This window comes from Mobula birostris, chromosome 10 (genome assembly GCF_030028105.1).
Source record: "Mobula birostris isolate sMobBir1 chromosome 10, sMobBir1.hap1, whole genome shotgun sequence".
NCBI lineage: Eukaryota > Metazoa > Chordata > Chondrichthyes > Myliobatiformes > Myliobatidae > Mobula > Mobula birostris.
Window position 1 is genome coordinate 144632665 of NC_092379.1, and position 19676 is coordinate 144652340.

Below are 19676 nucleotides of genomic sequence, written 5' to 3' on the forward strand. Positions count from 1 at the left end.
AGCTCTCTTATCACCTCTGGATCATTGCACAACACCCAACCCAGCACAGCCAATCCCCTAGTGGGCTCAACAACAAGGTATTCTAAAAAGCCATCCCTTAGACATTCTACAAATTCTTTCTCTTGAGGTCCAGTACTGACCTGGTTTTCCCAATCCACTTTCATGTTAAAATCCCCAATGATTATCATGACATTGACATGTGACAAATAAAACTATATTTTTCTTACAGAAAAGCGGGATAACCTGGCATCATTTTCAATATATCAGGGAGAGCTGAGAGGGGATCCAATAAGTCCTCTAAATGATCAAAATCTGATGTGACAATTAAAGAAAAGGAGAAGCTTGTCCCTATTGTTAGGAAGATCAAGGGCCACTAGCATCGTGATTGACACAGAATGATGCATGCCATCCACAAGTTATCACTAGGTGCGCAGTCATGATCTGGAAATCACTTCCCAAAAAGGTGGTGGAAACAGAATAAATCATCACTTTCAAAGGAGAAGTGTGTGGAAAGCTGAGAAAATTACATAATTGCAGGGGAAAACTGAAAAATTAGACTAACGGCGTTGCTCTTAGTGTATGTCAGCTCCACTAGCCTGCAAAGTACCCAGGACATCTTTAGGGAGCAGTATCTCAGAAAGGCAGTGTCCATTATTAAGGATCTCCAGCACCCAGGGCATGCCCTTTACTCACTGTTGCTATCAGGTAGGAGATACAGAAGCCTGAAGACACACACTCAGCAATTCAGGAACATCATCTTTCCCTCTGCCATCCGATTCCTAAATGGACATTGAAGCTTTGGACACTACCTCACTTTTTTAGATATACAGTATTTCTGGTTTTGTACATTTTTAAAAATCTATTCAATATAAGTAATTGATTTACTTGTGTATTATTATGTTTTATTTTATTGATTATTATTATTTTTTTCTCCCTGCTAGATTATGTATTGCATTGAACTGCTGCTGCTAAGTTAACAAATTTCACGTCACATGCCAGTGATAATAAAACCTGATTCTGATTGTAGTGCAGCCGTCATCTCCTTTAACAACCTTACTAACCTAATTCTGAAGACAGCTCCCTGCATTTTTAATGCACTTCTGACCCCATTAGTTTTTATTTTCTCTGGGAATGTCAATTAAATTAATGTTATTCACTTAATTCTAATACGTTTTTTATGGTGCATAATCAAGAACTGTGTTAAAGTGCTTTTTATATTGTACAATGTGTTTTTCTTGCCATGAATAGCAAATTAGTATTTGTCCTTAAGCCCCAGACAAACACCGGCTTCTGCCTATTGTATTGACTGAGCACACAAGGCCTGCTTAATTTGACTTGCAGTTGCAGATGCACCAGGCTAGAGTCTGATAATTAGTTATCTCCCTCTACTTTTCAGTCTAAATGACACAGGCATTTATCAAAATCCACCATTTCAACAAAATGATGTTATTTAAAATAATTTTCTTTTGCACAATGATTTGTATGTAATTTTTTTTGATTCTATTGTATTTCTGTTCTACTGTAAATGCCCACAAGATAAGGTGACATGTGTGTACTTTGAAATATATTTACTTTGAACATCTGAATTTTCATCATTTGAGCCAAGAAACTTTCCAGATGCGCCCACCTTTTCCCTTCTCAATGGTGTAATTTAGTGACCAATTAACCTAACAACTTGCATGTCTTCAGGATGTGGGAGGAAAGTAGAGCACCCAAGGGAACTGCATACACTCTCAGAAAGACCATAAGATACAGGAACAGAGGTAGGCCATTGGGCCCATCGACTGCCCTGCCATTTCGTCATGGCTGATCCAAATTTCCTGTCAGCCCCAATCTCCTGCCTTCCTCCCGTACCCTTTCATGCCTTGACCAATCAAGAATCTTAGCAACCTCTCTCTTAAATAGACATAAAGGCTTGACCTTCACAGCTGCATGGGGCAAAGAATTCCATAGATACCTCACTTTCTGGCTAAAGAAATTCCTCCTCATCTCCATTCTAAAAGGCCCAGAGCCATTAAATGCTCTTCATATGACAAGCCATTCAATCCTGGAATCATGTTCTTTGAACCCTCTGCAGTTTCAGCACATCCTTTCTAAGATAAGGGACCCAGTTGCTCACAATACTCCAAGTGAAGCCTCACCAGTGCTTTATAAAATCTCAACATTACATCCTTGCTTTTATATTCTAGTCCTCTTGAACTTAATACTAACATCGCATTTGTCTTCTTCACTGCAGACTCAAGCTGCAAATTAACTTTTAGGGAATCCTGCACAAGAACTCCCAAGTCCCTTTGTGCCTCAGTGTTTTTTTTGTATTTTCTCTTCATTTAGAAAGCCGGCTGGTGGCGTAGTGGCATCAGCGCCGGACTTTCGAGCGAATGCTCCCAAGTTCGAATCCAGCCGGCTCCCTTGCATGCTTTCCATCCGTGCTAGGTTGAGTGTTGAGCTAGCAACTCGGCCTCGTAAAAATAAGAAAGCCTGCTAAAAAAAAAGCGCCGTCATGACGGCGTCCCGATGGCGTCCCAATGACTCTACTCGGAGTTAGGGGCCTCCTCCTCCTTGTCCTCCTCCTCCTCATTTTCTGAACTACCTGCCCTTCCTCCTATCTTCTTATTGTCTGCAAACTTTGCAATAAAGCCAGCGACTCCATCGTCAAATCATTGACATATAACATAAAAGGAATAAGTCCCAGCACTGATCCTTGTGGGATACTACTAGTCACCGGCAGCCAATTAGAAAAGGCACCCTTTATTCCCACTCTTTGCCTCCTGCCAATCAACCACTGCTTTATCCATGCTAGAATCTTTCTTGTAATACCATGAGCTTGTAGTTTGTTAAGCAGCCTCATGAGTGGCACCTTGTCAAAGGCCTCTGAAAATCAAAGTACAAAACATCAACCAATTCTCCTTTGTCTATCCTGCTTGTTATTTCTTCAAAGAATTCCAACAGATATTTCAGGCAAGATTTTCCCTTGAGGAAACTATGCTGACTATGGCCTATTTTATCTTGTGCCTCCAAGTACCCTGAGACTTCATCCTTAATAATTAACTCCAACATCTTCTGAAGTCAGACTAACTGGCCTATAGCTTCCTTTCTTCTGCCTCTCTCCCTTCTTGAAGAGTGGATTGATATTTGCAATTTTCAAGCCTTCTGGAACATACAGACAGCATCCAGCATCGGAGGTGAGAATTGAACCAAGGTCATCAGAGCCATGAAGCAGCACTTGATTAAATGTGCCACCCGTTTAACTGCATATGAGCAGAGTGGTTAGAGTCAAATACTTTCTCTGGTTGTTTGTTAAATCTAGGATTTGTTATGTGGGCTGATACCTTGATATATTTCCCTCCAGAGCATCTGGAGAAGTTGTGTACGGAGGATTCCTACTAATTGAGACCAGTACATTTTGGCCCAATTAAGTGACTGTTTCAATTACCCGAAGTTTCATGGAAATAGTTTAAAAGTTATAAAAGAGTTAAACTACTGTTTAAATGAGTAACAAATTATGTACAAGTTTCCCCTGCCATCCGAAGGTAGAGCGTTCCTGTGAAATGGTTCGTAAGCCGGAATGTCGTAAAGCGAAGAAGCAATTACCATTTATTTATATGGGAAAAATTTGTGAGCATTCACAGACCCAAAAATAACCTACCAAATCATGCCAAAAACACATAAAACCTAAAATAACAGTAACATAGTAAAAGCAGGAATGATATGATAAATACACAGCCTATATAAATTAGAAATTCTCCTCTACAACGATTGCTTGCACTGTTCTCTGTAGCGAAAATCTCACGCAAGCGTTCTCGGCTGAAAATCTCACGCAAGCACTTTTGGCAAAAATCTCTCTCCAGTAACCTTTAAGCTATGAAGCTGCCAAATCATACCAAATAACACGTAAAAATACACAGCCTATATAAAGTGTTACGTACCCCGTAACTGGGTTGCCAAACCAGCAGAAATGGAACGCTCGTTGGAGTCTGTGATTACTAGAAGCTAATAAAGTTTTATTAAGGAAATAAGTAATACAGTACACTAATCGCAAGGATATAAATGTAACCGGTTAGCAATGATAATACACATATACACAGAAATAGGGTAATAGGAATCAACCAAGCTGTATCGCAGTCTAGGGGTAAAATGATCAGTCTTAAGTGAAGCAGAGTTCAGTTCAGTTTAGTGCAGTTCGAAGTAATCGCTGTTGTTGTACTGTTGGGGAGAGAGAGAGAGAGTGAGAGATGCGGTTGGTTTCGGGCAAACCTTTTGATGCCTTCTGATCCCGCTGTGGTCACCGACTGTGACCCCTCCGTTCCGGATGCGATCGTTCTTCCGTGGTGAACCTGGCACCCAGGCAAGGGCGGACTCACCCACCGATTCTACCTTTACACCCTGTGAGCCTCTGACCGATTCCTGTGAACCGGTCCTCCAAACTCCCACCACCTTATGGGGCACACTGCTCTTTCCAGGGTCTCGTGGCGTGTGTTGTGCCTTAGCAAACCTGCTCTTTTTATCCCCCTGCTGGGGTATCACCTGTCCATCAAACTTCAAACAGTTCAGGTTCAAAGCAAACGGTCTGTCGCAGATGCCAACATCTGAATTGTGTTTCTTTCGTGTTAATCTCTCTCTTCTCTCTTATTAGCATTTCGAATGTTTCTCCATTTGTCTGCCGTTATCTCTGTCATTAGCATCATCCGTCCTGTAGCTCTGCTTGGCGTCACACATGACAAAAGTAGAAACAATATACGTACAGTGTAGTATCACTTACGAGAATCGGGAAGACAGCACTGAGCACACTGATGATGGTGTGTTAGGCTGAGTCGTCAGAGGTTGGGGTGGTGTAGTGGTCCCCACCCTCCAGGGAGCGAACCGATACTGATCTGCGAAGCATGCAGGGGTACAGCGGTAGCCGGGACACACCGAGCATATCTTTAAGAAAAAAGCTGAAATAAACATGCTAATTAATTAGGTGCCGCCTGGCATGTAAATGTCGGCCCAGATCAGAGGCGATTTGGGCCGACATTTATGTGCTGGGCGGCACCTGATTAATTAGCTTGTTTATTTTGGCTTTTTTCTTAAAGATGTGCTGTGTGCCTCCCAGCTACTGCTGCATTCTCTGCAAATCGGTATCCGGGGCCTGGGGGTTGGGGTGGTGGGACACTGGGGTGTCATCTCATCGTCGTCTGTTTCCATTAGGACAGGCAGGTCATCTTCTATGTCTGCCCGCCTTGGTGTCGAAGGTTGAGGTTCATTGTCTGCTGTGGCTGATGTGGCAGGCTTGAAAAACAACAGTATGCTTGACTGCTGAGCCTCGTGCATTTTTCTATCATACAGTTCTTTGTAAGCACTCAAACCATCTTGCAAATATGCCCTAAACCGACATACCCTTTCAAAATTAAAATCGTACTTTATCATTGCAGCAAAAATCTCATGCAGTTGCACGACTTCACTTTCGGTCCGTTCGCTACTGCATTCGGTTTCAATTGTTATCTTCTCCTCTTCCAATTGCATCAGCTCTTCATCTATCAGTTCTTGGTCATGGGATGCCAAAACCTCTTCAACATCATCTTCATCAACTTCCACAAGCCAGACTCACTTTGTCCTTACTTAAGTTCACCACGATCGAAACGCTTAATTATGTCCAGTTTTACGCTGTGTAACACCCTTACAAACTCTTTTAGGTTTTCCGATACCTTAGAACTCATCTTGCTAACAGCTGCTCACAGGCACATGCTTAAGCAATGCCAGCTAGAATGCCATTCCCAAGGAGAGTGGCTGCTCGGGGCGCACGCTGCCTTTTCTCACGCGCTGATTTTTTTCCATGTGCTGCTTTTCCCATGTGCTGCCTTTTTTCATAACAGTGAAAACACCTTCTGTTAGCAAAAACAGGTAACTAATGTAGGTCTTTCGTAACAGTGAGGTTTCGTAAAGCGAACGTCCGAAAAGCGGGGAACACCTGTATTTAAATAAAATACAGAACAAATTAGAAGACTATAAATACTACTACAGTATTGTAAAACATCAATGTAATTCATCCACTGTATGCTGCTGTGTTCTTTTGAGTGTAAATGAACAAAATCAGTGCAGGCGGTAATTTTTTGGTCGATGGTAGCATCTTGGCAAGGATCTTAAATGTACTAAAGTCAAAATAAAACACAAATGTATCAAAAATCGCTGCTTTTTGAATTGGTGTCCACCTGCTTAAATGGATAAATGGCTATTTTAGAGACTTTGCTCTAAGCACAGTATAGTGTCTAACGGCCACACAAGTATAGGTGCCTGACACTAGTTAGAAACTGTTTGGCAAAAGTCTCCAGTCCAAGATAGTGTTCGAAATAAACAAAAGAAATCCTGGCTCTTTTCTTGATTAGTTTTTATTCTTTAAGAGTTGTCTCAAATAAGCTGCTGCTCCAATTCACCAATGGCTCAATTAACCGGAATCCACTATATTATAATGCTACGTTGTGAGGAACTAAAAAGCTACACATTCCAGTGGTGTCGAAGGGTCTCGGCCTGAAACATCGACTGTACTTCTTCCTAGAGATGCTGCCTGACCTGCTGCATTCACCAGCAACTTTGATGTGTGTTGCTTGACATTCCAGTGGTGTTTATTAACTGTAGTTAATGTTATGGATTACATTTACTGAGAAAAAATCAGAAACTTTTTCTGCAAAGGATCAGTGACCCTGAAATATTAACTGCTTGTCTTTCCACAGAGGCTGCTAACACATTGAACATTTCCAGCATCTGCTGTTTTTCATTTTAGATGTACAATGTTGTTCATTCATTTTTTGAAAAAATAATTTTTCTTCTCAGCTACAGTCCATGTAACTTCAATTCATTGTGGGACATGTTTAGATTCATAAAGATAAAGATTAGCCTTATTTGTCACATGTACCCCAAAACTTTGAAACGTACGGTGAACTGTTATTTGTGTCAACAACCAACAGAGTTTGAGATTGTTGGGAACAAGCTGCAAGTGATGCCATGCTTCCAGTGTCAACTTACATGTCCATAACTTACTAACCCTAACCTATACATCTTTGGACTGTGGGAGGTAAAGTGTTGTGCTAACCACGGCACTTCTGCTACCGCTTGATCTGTTAGGCTCCTGTGATTGGTTATTTCTCCGGGTGCCAACTGAAGACTGGTCATTTTGAGTAGTGGATCTCTCACTGGGTAGGGGAATGGAGTAATGGACTATTCATTATTCTTGGTTACATGATTGGAAGAAAAGAAGCAAGTTTATAAAGTCATGCTTTCACTACTGTGAAAGTGAACAGAAATCATAAACTAGTGTCTGTTTATGCAATTACATAATTTCCATTACATTCTTGACTGCCAAAACTGCTCTCAAGTTTTGCACTATTTTTATAATTTATGCTTTGTTGCTTTTTAGTTAAATGCAGCAGTGAATTTGACCATGACAAACTCTTTGTAGATGTTAAATGAATGAATAAATATTTTTGATAGTATTAATCTTTGGACAAATACTGGCTAAGATGCTAGAGCTTCATGTCACGAGATCTTACACATGCAGTTCAGTCAATGGCTAGATCTTCGCAATCAGCTTTCCCTCGATATAGCTCAAAGTGTTATTTAAACATTAAGTTCCTGGAAAATCTTTGAACCTACAATCTTTCCACTTTTAAACAAAATTAGCACTTGTGCCAATAGATAGGGGGGATAAAAAATTACTTTGTAGTTGGGTAAAGTAAATGCAGTGGGTTCCGGTTAATTGGGGCACATCGGGACCTGTAGATTTTGGTCCACCGAAGTGGTTGCTTCAGTGAGCCAAATTTTCATGAAAATAGTTAAAAACTTATGAAAAATTTCTATTTGACTGAGTAACAAATTATGCATTTAAATGAAACACAAAACAAAGGAGACTACTACCAATAATTCTACAGTAACTATTAGTTCCTAATAGTTTCAGATGGAGGAATTCATCCAGTGTATACAGCCATTTTTTTTTTTGATTGACTGTAAATGAGGGAAAATCAGCGGAAGCACCTGGGGTAATTTTCTTCGGCTAGTATCATATCTTTTTGTGGCATCCTGACAAGGTCTTGACATGTTTCGGTGTCCATTGGTTCAAATGGCTAACATTTAAGGCATTGATTGTGTGGATAATCAGAGGCTTTTCCCCAGGGCTGAAATGGCTAACATGAGAGGGCACAGTTTTAAGGTGCTTGGAAGTAGGTACAGAAGAGATATCAGGGGTAAGTTTTTTACGCAGAGAGTGGTGAGTGCGTGTAATGGGCTGCCAGTGATGGTGGTGGAGGTGGATACAATAGGGTCTTTTAAGAGACTCCTGAATAGGTACAGGGAGCTTAGAAAAGTAGAGAGCTCTGGGTAACCCTAGGTAATTTCTAAAGTAAGTACATGTTCAGCACAGCATCGTGGGCCGAAGGGCCTGTATTTTGCTGTAGGTTTTCTATGTTTCAGCCCACGCAAATTATGCTAGATAGAAACTGTTCAGCCACAGTCTCCTGTCTCAATTAAGTAGCATAGTGTTCCTGGTAAACAAGGGGAATCCCAGTTATTTTCTCCATTAGGTTTTATTCTTTTAGAATTGTCCCAAGTAAGTGACTGCCGGATCAACCAATGGTCCAGTCCACTATCATGTTAAGACTAGGGTTGAGAGCGTCAAATTAGGATAAGTGAAAGTGCGGGAAAGTCAGATACAAGTGAAATCTAAGAGGAATTCATTATGACATTTCCAGTGAGCCACAGCAGATGCATTTGGGTTGCTGCTTATCTGTGCCTAGACACTATGCCAGAGCAAATTGTTATTGAATGGTCACACCTGTATTCGTCTGCGGCCGCTCCAGCACATGATGAGTTGTTCTAGCAGCAACTAGGACAGCATTACATGTGCTATCATTCTGCAGGCCATCACACTCAGTAACTTGGACTGTATTTTTTTTAAGACCATGTTTTTCTGCTGTGTAGTTAAATGTGCTGTGTGTGACTGTTAGAATATAGAAACGTAGAAAACCTTCAGCACAATACAGGCCCTTGGGCCCACATGCTGTGTCGAACATGTCCTTACCTTAGAAATTACCTAGCGTTACCCATAGCCCTCTATTTTTCTAAGCTCCATGTACCTATCCAGGAGCCTCTTAAAAGACCCTGTAGTATCCGCCTCCACCACCATTGCGGGCAGTCCATTCCAAGCACTCACCACTCTCTGCGTAAAAAACACCCCTGACATCCCCTCTGTACCTACTTCCAAGTATCTTAAAACTGCGTCCTCTTGTGTTAGCCATTTCAGCCCTGGGAAAAGCCTCTGACTATCTACATAATCAATGCCTCTCATCATCTTAAACACCTAGTTGGTACAGTGTTCTGCACCTTGGCCATGGGGAATGCTGTTTCGTTTGGCTGTATTCATATGTACAACCAAATGACAATTAAACTTGAACTGTGGCTGTTGTTACATGATGCTGCATGTGAATGTAATTTCAGAGGTGTATTAATTACTATGTTACACTGAAAATTGGTTGCTAACCACCAACTATGTTTACTCTTGCTAATTGTACATTGCAAATTCTGCGAACTAGAGATGAGGTCAATTCAGTGACTGTGCCAGTCACTGATACAGGAAATCATCTGCCTTTACTCACAGGAAGAGGTAATTTGCTTTTGTTTGATTAGTCAAATTCTTGGGTTAAGATCTAATATAAAATTTGATTACAGGTTTGTTGGACGAATTCATGTTTTCAGTGACGAACAAGAGCCAGTGGCAAGGTAAATATTCTGTGTGAATATGTGAATGGTTACTATATACTTGTACACTTAAAACTCTATCAGATAAAATCTCCCAGATTGCCAGGATGAAATGCATTACTTTACGTTTAAAAATAAAAAGTTGAACACCACAATCTTGATCTAAACAAGTAATTTGGCAATTCTTATTTTTCAGATGTTAGCTTTGAAATTTTCATAGTGCAATCTATAGAACTTTCCTTGACTAATGTTAATGCAGTTCAACATTAATTTCAAAATTTCTCATGCGGGTAGATTTTGTTTGCTGACCACAGTCCATCTAATTAAATTTGCCATCAAAGTCACAGATACTTTGCCTAGTGGGATCCTTTGGTTTTGATATTAATTTGGAAGTTTTTGTACAGATAAATTTTGTCTGCTTACAAAAATTCATCTAGTTAAATCCATCGACAAAAACACATCCTTTGCCCTGTGGGATCCATTGGTTTTGCTTTGTTTGTGTTCTTTTACAACAGTTACTGGTTTAAAATGTCTACTGAGACTGAGTAAATTGGTTGGTTGAAGACATTGTTTTCAGAATAACATACAGAGGCTCTTTGCCCAAGTTTATTTCTTATTCGGATCAAATAATGTTCTAGCTGTTCATTCATTTTGTCATCTTCCTTAAATCCGAAACTGAGGCTTGTCTATTTATCTTAGATCATTGGGTCCAGAGAACCTATTGCTCAGGGGAGCCACCTTGAAGAACACTGACAAAATATATGGTAAATACGCATGTCTTATTAAGGAAAGAATGTATTTGTGTGAAGCACTGGAGAGAATTACAGTGCCTTTAAAAAATATTCAACCCCCCCCACCCCGGAAGTTTTCATATTTTATTTTACAGCATTAAAGCACAGTGGATTTAATTTGGCTGTTTTGACACTGATCAGAAAAATACCCTTGTGTCAAAGTGAAAACAGATCTTTACAAAGTGTTCTAAATTAATTACAAATATAAAACACAAAGTAATTGATTGCATAGGTATTCACCCCCTTTAATAATCATCATTGGTGCAGCCAGTTGTTTTTAGAGGTCAAAAAATTAGTTAAATGGAGATCACTAGTGTACAGTCAAGGTGTTTCAATTGATTGTAGTAAAAATACACCTGTATCTGGAAGGTCCAACTTCTGGTGAGTCAATATCCTGGCAAAAACTACACCATGAAGACAAAAAAACACTCCAAGCAACTCCGCAAAACTGTTATTTACAAAGCAAAAGTCAGAAGATGAATACAAGAAAATTTCTAAGTCACTGAATATTCCTGAGAGCAGGGGTCTCCGACCTTTTTAGCACCGTGGACCGGTTTAATATTGACAGTATTCTTGTGGACCAGCCGATGGGTTGGGGTGGGGATGATGGTAGGTGTTAATCACGACCGGAATATAGGTGATAAGTCAACTATAAGTCACTTATAAGTGGCTAATACACTCAATTTCGTTTCTAAAAGGGATTATCTAACGAATTTAATATTAAACACACAGCGCATATTTTCCTCGCATGAATATAGTGATAAGTCAATTATAAGTCACTTATAAGTCAATAGCACCATAACATTTTAAGTAACGTTTAGATATTAAACGCACAGCGCATATTTTCCTCGTATGAACACATAAAATCATTGCAACACACCAATATCGCTGAATCAGTGGGAGCCCTGGGCTTGTTTCCCTGCAACAAGGCAGTCCCATGGAGGGATGATGGGAGACAGCGATACTCGAAGGGGGTCCCTTATGTCCAGTCTATTCCGCAATTTAGTTTTCGTTGCATTCATTGCAGAAAACACCACTTCGCACAGATATGTTGGAAATGGAAGCAACATTTTCAGTGCTTTCATGGCTATCTCAGGATATTCAGCCTTGACTTTGATCCAGAACGCCGCCAGAGATGCTATGTCAAACGTACTTTTCAGCCCACCGTCATTTGCAAGCTCGAGAAGTTGATCTTCTTCTCACGCTGACGTGGATAATTCACCGGGGACATTCACAAATGGGTCATGTTCCCATTCCTTTGCACATCTTGGGTTATTTGTGGTTGAGAAGTAACGCTCGAATTCTGTCGACAGCGAAGATAGGTGATTGCGCACCAGCTGTGAGAAGGATGGTGCAGCTTCAGTCTCTCCCAAAACTTCAGCTAATGTTGGGAACATGTCAAATACGCCCCTGTCCACTCGCTGTCCCCACCGTTCCAGTTTGGCTTTGAAAGCAGACACTTTATCTGCCAACTTGAAGACAGTTGTCATTCTCCCCTGAAGTGACAAATTGAATTCATTGAGCAGGTTGAAGATGTCACACAGATAAGTGAGTTTTGCTATCCACTCCTCGTCACTGAAGTGTGCTGCCAGTGGTGACTTTTTTCCTGAAAGAAATCTCTGTAGCTACTCTCTTAACTCAAAAACCCTGGCCAGGGCTCTCCGCCTTGATAGCCACCTGTCTTCAGTGTGTAAGAGAAGGCATTTCTGCTCTGCATCCATTTCCTCGCAAAACTGCTCAAACAGATATGAGTTAAGGGCTTTTGCTTTGATGTGATTGATAACTTCAACGAAGTCACTCAGTACGCTGTTAAGAGCAGGTGACATTTTTCGGCTAGCCAGCATTTCCCTGTGTGTGACACAGTGTGTAGACTGGCATTGAGCAACCTCTTTGACTCGGGTAGTGAAACCAGACAGCTGTCCAGGCATAGCTGCAGCCCCATCTGTGCATATTCCAACACAGAATGACCAGTCCAGTTTGCCTGACATGTAGTCATTGAAAGACTTGATTAGTTCTGCCCCAGTTGAGTTAGTTGGCAGCGGCAATACACACAACGTATCCTTGTGCACATCGTCTTGAAATATTATCGCACATAAACCATCAGTATTGCCTTGTTGTTGACATCGGTAGACTCGTCTTCGATGTCCTCCGCTATGTCATCGATTCTCCTTGAAACTGGTAGCTGAAAGAGAAACCTGTGCCATCTTGTTAGCTGCAGCTTCTCCCAACAGTTCACGGCACATGTCCTTGGCAGCAGGCAGAATCAATCCTTCACCAACAGTGAAAGGCTTCTTAGCCTTAGCAATATGACTAGCCACTAAGTGCGATGCTCTCAGAGCAGCAGCATTTGTGGAGGTGGTGGCTCTCAGCACTTGCTTCTGTCCCGCTTGCTCACGTTTTCTCCACTCAAAAAACTCAACGGGTTTGTCCTTAAGTACAGGGTGCTTGGACGCAAGGTGCCGAAGCAGTTTTGAGGGCTTTGTTGTCATTAGACAGCTTGTCTCCACATATCACACACAGGGGGCTTGGAGCGTGCGAGTCATCGGTCGCAATAAAGCCATATTTTATGTACGACTCGTATTTTCTGTTGAAGGAAGCTTTCTTTTTTTTTGCAGTCTTGGCCTCAGCTGTCTCTGCGTTATCATCATTGTTAGGCCTTTTATGTCCCCTACCACCTCTTCCAAAGAAACTCTCAAGCGACGTTTTTTACTCATCGAGTAGTTGTAGGTTAATGACCAACTGATGACCTCGCGTGCGTTCAAGTTCAACAGTGGCCGTGGCAGGGAATGAGGAAAGGTGCAGCTGACTCATATCGTTTCATATCGCCAAATCATATCGTTTCCTTGCGGCCCGGTAGCACTTGCTTAGAGTACAGTTAAATCAATCAAGAGATGAAATTAATCTGGCACAGGTGTAAATCTGCCTAGAGCAGGCCATCCTCAAAATCTGAGTGACTGTGCAAGAAGGGGACTTGTGAGGGAGGCCACCAAGAGACTAATGGCAACTCTGGAGGAGTTACAGGCTTCAGTGGCTGAGATAGGACAGACTGCATACAGCAACTATTGCCCGGATGCTTCACTAGTCGCAAATTTATGGGAGAGTGGCAAAAAGAAAACCACTGTTGAAAAAAAGACTCTCATGGAATCTTAGCTAGAGTTTGCCAGAAGGCATGTGGGAAACTCAGCTGGAAGAAGGTTCTATGGTCTGATGAAACCAAAATTGAGCTTTTTGGCCATCAGACTAAACACTATGTTTGACATAAGCCAAACACTGCACATTATTAAAAACACACAATCCCTATGGTGAAGCATGGTGGTGGCTGCATCATGCTGTGGGGATGCTTCACTGCAGCAGGCCCTGGAAAGCTTGTGAAGGTAGAGAGTAAAATGAATGCAGCAAAAATACAGGGAAATCCTGGAGGAAAACCTGCTGCAGTCTGCAAGAAAACTGTGACTTGGGAGAAGATGTGTTTTTCAACAAGACAATGACCCCAAGCATAAAGTCAAAACTACACAGAAATAGCTTAAAAACAACAAAGTTAATATCCTGGAGTGGCCAAGTCAAAGTCCAGACCTCAATCCAACTGAGAATTTGTGGCTGGACTTGAAAAGGGCTGTTTACTCACTATCTCCATGCAGGCTGACAGAGTTTGAACAGTTTTGTAAAGAAGAATGGGGGAAAATTGCATGTCCAGATGTGCAAAGCTGATAGACACCTATCCACACAGTCAAGGCTGTAATTGCTGCCAAGGGTGCATCTACTAAATACTGACTTTCAGGGGGTGAGTACATGCAATCAATTATTTTGTCTTTTGTATTATTAATTAATTTAAATCACTTCATAAAGATCTGTTTTCACTTTGACATGAAAGAGTCTTTTTCTGTTGATCAGTGTCAAAAAAGCCAAATTAAATCCATTGTGATTCAATGATGTAAAACAATAAAACATGAAAACTTTGGGGGGGGGGGCGGTGAATACTTTTTATAGGCACTGTATATGCAAATTGTATACAATTCTTAAAAAAGAGGGACTTCATATTGAGGGTATTTTATGCTCATTGTGTAAAGATTGCATACACCAAGATGAAATAAAGCCACTTTTCAAATTGTAAATGTTTGTGCTTGTGTGTACTGAATAGTTAACACTGTTAATGTGGATTGCAGGTGTGTCTATATATACTGGGATGGAAACCAAAATGGCATTGAACTACCAAGGAAAATCGCAGAAACGATCAGTGGTGGAGAAGTAATTGTTCTGTCATTCCAATTTATAAATATTTTTTGTGGAATTTTGTAATTCTGATTCTCAACAATTTTGGGTGAAAAGGTTAACATATTTGTGCTAAACCTGAGTGAAATTGGAGATTTACATTTAGAACATGCAAGTGATCTAACTGCTGCCTTTACAATCATGGAAACTCCACTTTGGAGAATTCACAAATTGCTACCAAAAATTTTCAACAGAATTTGTGTGTCAATTTTTATGTTTAGCTTTCCTTTTTTGGCATATAGGGACGATATGGCCTCACTGTGCAGCAAATCACAATACAGACAGTTTTCAGGCAATGCTGTCTCCCTCCCCTCCTCTGTAACATGGAGGTTACCTATATTCTAACCGAGCATTTATAACTAGTTGTACGTATGAGGGGTGATTGATAAGTTTGTGAAGGAGTCAATTTTAGAAAACTTAGCACATTTATTTTTCCACATAATCCCCTCCTACATAGAAACATAGAACATAGAAAACCTGCACTACAATACAGGCCCTTCGGCCCACAAAGTTGTGCCGAACATTTCCCTACCTTAGAAATTACTAGGTTTACCTACAGCCTCCTATTTTTCTAAGCTCCATGTACCTATTCAAAAGTCTCTTAAAAGACCCCATCGTATCCACCACCACCACTGTTGCCGGCAGCCCATTCCACGTACTCACCACTCTCTGAGTAAAAAAAAAACTTACTCCTGACATCTCTGTGCCTACTCCCCAGCACCTTAAACCTGTGTCCTCTTGTGGCAACCATTTCAGCCCTGGGAAAAAGCCTCTGACTATCCACACGATCAATGCCTCTCATCATCTTATACACCTCTATCAGGTCACCTCTCATCCTCCGTCGCTCCAAGGAGAAAAGGCCGAGTTCACTCAACCTATTCTCATAAGTCATGCTCCCTAATCCAGGCAACATCCTTGTAAATCTCCTCTGCACCCTTTCTATGGCTCCCACATCCTTCCTGTAGTGAGGCGACCAGAACTGAGCACAGTACTCCAAGTGGGGTCTGACCAGGGTCCTATATAGCTACAATGTTACCTCTCGGCTCCTAGATTCAATTCCATGATTGATGAAGGCCAATACACCGTACATCTTCTTAACCACAGAGTCAACCTGCGCAGCTGCTTTGAGTGTCCTATGGACTCAGACCCCAAAATCCCTCTGATCCTCCACACTGCCAAGAGTCTTACCATTAATACTATATATATTTACACACTTAGTCCAGCGGTCGTGGAGCAAATGGATCTTGGACCTCCAGAAAGTGTTCACAGCAAGGGTGATTGATAAGTCTGTGGCCTAATGTAGAAGAAGATGAGTTATACAGCTCTCATTGCATGCACATGCAGATCAACTCTTTGAGTGATTATGCAGAAAGTTTGAAGTTAATAACTCATCTGGGGTGATTGATAAGTTTGTCGCCTAAGGTAGAAGGAGATGAGTTATTAACTTCAAACTTATTGCGTAATCATGTGCATGTAACGAGAGCTGTATAACTCACCTTCTTCTTCCTTAGGCCACAAACTTATCAATCAGCCCTGTTGTGGACACTTCCCGGAGCTCCAAGATCCATATGCTGCACGACCGCTGGACTAAGTGTGTACATGTAGGAAGGGACCATGTTCAAAAATAAATGTGCCAGGTTTTCTAAAATTGACTCCTTCTACTTTAGGCCACGAACTTATTAATCACCCCTTGAATCTGTAGAGACGAATTTGGTAGTTATTTTGGAAACACAGTAAAATTACCTGTCATTGGAAATTAAAAGATATACAAAGGTGCAGCATCAACTTATATCACATTTTGAAAATTATTGTGCAGTAATTTTAATGAGAACATCAGAGATGTCCTCTTCCTTCGAAGAACGGGATATCCCTTGCTCCACCATTGATGCTGCCCTCACCCGCATCTCCTCCATTTCCTGTTCATTCACGATCCACCCCATCTTCCTGCTGCACTAACAATGAGGACAACACTGGTAAGGGCAACAGTTTCTCTCGTCCTCACCCCTATGAGTCTCCATATCCAACATATCATTCTCCACACCTTCTACCATCTTCAATGGGATCCTCCCACCAAACACACCTTTACCCCGCTCCACATTCCACTTTTCATCGGGATCAGTCTCTCCGGAGTTCCCCTGTCCATTTGATCCTCCCCACTGATCTTCCACCTGGCACTTATCCAATGCTACACCTGTTGCTCACCTCCAGTCAGGGCTGCAAAAGGTCCATCCTGGTGGGGCAACGTTTCATTTGTGAATTTCTTGAGATCATCTGTTGGGATGCAGCTTTCACTACATTAGTAGACCTGACGTAAATTGGGGAACTACTTTGTCGAGCATCTCCACTGCATCTGACATGTCAGTCACTGGCCTCCCCTTTTGCTCTGTTGCCCCTCTTTCCCTTTCTACCATGCTCCACTCTCCTCTCCTATTAGACTTCCTTCTTCAGCCCTTTACCTTTCCCACACATCTTTACTTATCATCCAACTAGTCCTTCTTCCCCTTCCCCCCACCATCTTCCCCCGTGCCTTTCCAGTCCTGAATAAATATCTCCGCTGAAACATTGACTGTTTATTCCTTTCCGTAGATGTTGCTGAACCTCCTGAGTTTGTCCAGCATTTGTCCAGATGATCAGCCATGATCATACTGAATGGCGGTGCAGGCTCAAAGGGCCGAATGGCCTGCTCCTGCACCTATTTTCTATGTTTCTATTTTGTGTGTGTTGCTGTGGATTTCCACCATCTGCAGAATCTTTTGTGTTTGTGCTTCTACTAAAAGGTTTATAGAATGTTGCTGAGAATTATCTACAAGTTATTGTCTATGTATATGTCTTAGACTGGCACTTTAATGAAAATTGAAGAGGAAATATAAGAGAAATTTGGAAATGCACGAGAGAAATGCTTCTGGAGTAAAGACCCTGAATGATGTGTTAGTGTGCAGCAGGAAAAAGGATACAGTTGTGAACCAGGGGTATAAAGTCTCCAGAGAGCAGAATGTTGAAATGCTGAACCACAGAACAGATTGGGTAGCTGTGCAGAGAACCCTGGAAGTCATAGCTACAAACAAGGGATTCTGCAGATGCTGAAAATCCAGAGCAACACACAAAATGCTGAAGAAATGCAGCAGGTCAGGCAGCATCCATGGAAGAGTTTAATCCATTAAACAGTTGATGTTTCAGCCCAAGACCCTTCATCAGGACTGGCAATGAAAGGGAAGGTGCCAGAATGAGAAGGATGGGGGAGGAAAAGGAGGACAAGCTGGAAGGTTGAAGCCAGGAGGGTAAGGGAGGAGAGATGAAGTGTGAAGCTGGGAGGTGACAGGTGGAAAAGTAAAGGGCTGGAGAAGGAATCTGATGGGGAGGAAAATGGACCATGAAAGAAAGGGTCAAGAGGAGGTGGTGGGCAGCAGAGGAGAAGAGGGAGGCCAGAGTAGGTAAATGAAGAAGAAATGATAACTGATAGCAATAGACACAGATTTTGTATTTTCACATATACCTGGCACAATAATGGAAGTTATTTTAACCCTTTTTTGTTGTTTCATTACAGGTCTATTAACGTGTTTTTAATTGTATATCTGGGCATATTGATCAGTAAATCTTTGATAGGCACTGCAATGAAGTACATCTGGCAACTTGACCCTGCAAATGATGAACCATGGTATAGCTTAAAAACAGATAAAGAAAGGGATACAAATAAGGTAATGGAATAGTAAAATTAAAGCATTGGTTTGTAGTTAAGTGTAGAAGATTTGTATTAAATCTACTCACGATGATTTTTGTGAGGTAATTTTTTACACCTTGGCATTTGAGGGTGATTAACCATCTTACTGATTCTGTATTTTACAGTTCATGAGGTGGAATTGCATTTTCATGAATTTAAAATTATATCAAATACTCAGGACACTAGTAACTCTAAACCACAAAACACCCTTAGTTAAAGATACAGCATGGTAACAGGCCCTTCCAACCCAAAGAGGCTGCACTGTCCTAGACTGCCATGTGACCCATTAATGTTCTAACCATACGTCTTTGGAATATGGGAGGAAACTGGAGCACCTGGAGAAAACCCACATGGGAGAATTACAAACTCCTTACTGACAGCGGTACAATTGAGCCCTGGTTTTTGGCAGTATAATAGCATTACGCAAACCACTGTGCTACTGTGCTGTCTCCTTTAACTTTACCTTAAAGTTACAAATAAATTGGATTTCCTAACCAGGAATTTTTCCTGGAATAGTTAATTATTTCAAAGTTGTGTTATGTCTTCAGTAATTAACATAGAACATAGAATAGTACAGCACAGTACAGGCCCTTCGGCCCACAATGTTGTGCCGACCCTCAAACCCTGCCTCCCATACAAGACCCCACCTTAAATTCCTCCATATACCTGTCTAGTAGTCTCTTAAACTTCACTAGTGTATCTACCTCCACCATTGACTCAGGCAGTGCATTCCATGCACCAACCACTCTCTGAGTAAAAAAACCCTTCCTCTAATATCCCCCTTGAACTTCCCACCCCTTACCTTAAAGCCATGTCCTCATGTATTGAGCAGTGGTGCCCTGGGGAAGAGGCACTGGCTATCCACTCTATCTATTCCTCTTATTATCTTGTACACCTCTATCATGTCTCCTCTCATCCTCCTTCTCTCCAAAGAGTAAAGCCCTAGCTCCCTTAATCTCTGATCATCATGCATACTCTCTAAACCAGGCAGCATCCTGGTAAATCTCCTCTGTACCCTTTCCAATGCTTCCACATCCTTCCTATAGTGAGGCAACCAGAACTGGACACAGTACTCCCAAGTGTGGCCTAACCAGAGTTTTATAGAGCTGCATCATTACATCGCGACTCTTAAACTCTATCCCTTGACTTATGAAAGCTAACACCCCATAAGCTTT

At 41.5% G+C, this 19676-nt stretch overlaps 1 protein-coding gene across 3 annotated transcripts in view; it reads left to right on the forward strand.

Annotated features, from left to right (window-relative positions):
* Nucleotides 1-19676, forward strand: part of atp11c (ATPase phospholipid transporting 11C) — a 218016-nt gene that overhangs the window by 106232 nt on the left and 92108 nt on the right. For all 3 annotated transcript variants that reach the window (XM_072271059.1, XM_072271058.1, XM_072271057.1), the window contains exons 8-11: nt 9694-9744; nt 10423-10487; nt 14678-14759; nt 18328-18478. In XM_072271059.1, the coding sequence (XP_072127160.1) occupies nt 9694-9744; nt 10423-10487; nt 14678-14759; nt 18328-18478 (349 nt within the window). The remainder of the gene's footprint in view (nt 1-9693; nt 9745-10422; nt 10488-14677; nt 14760-18327; nt 18479-19676) is intronic.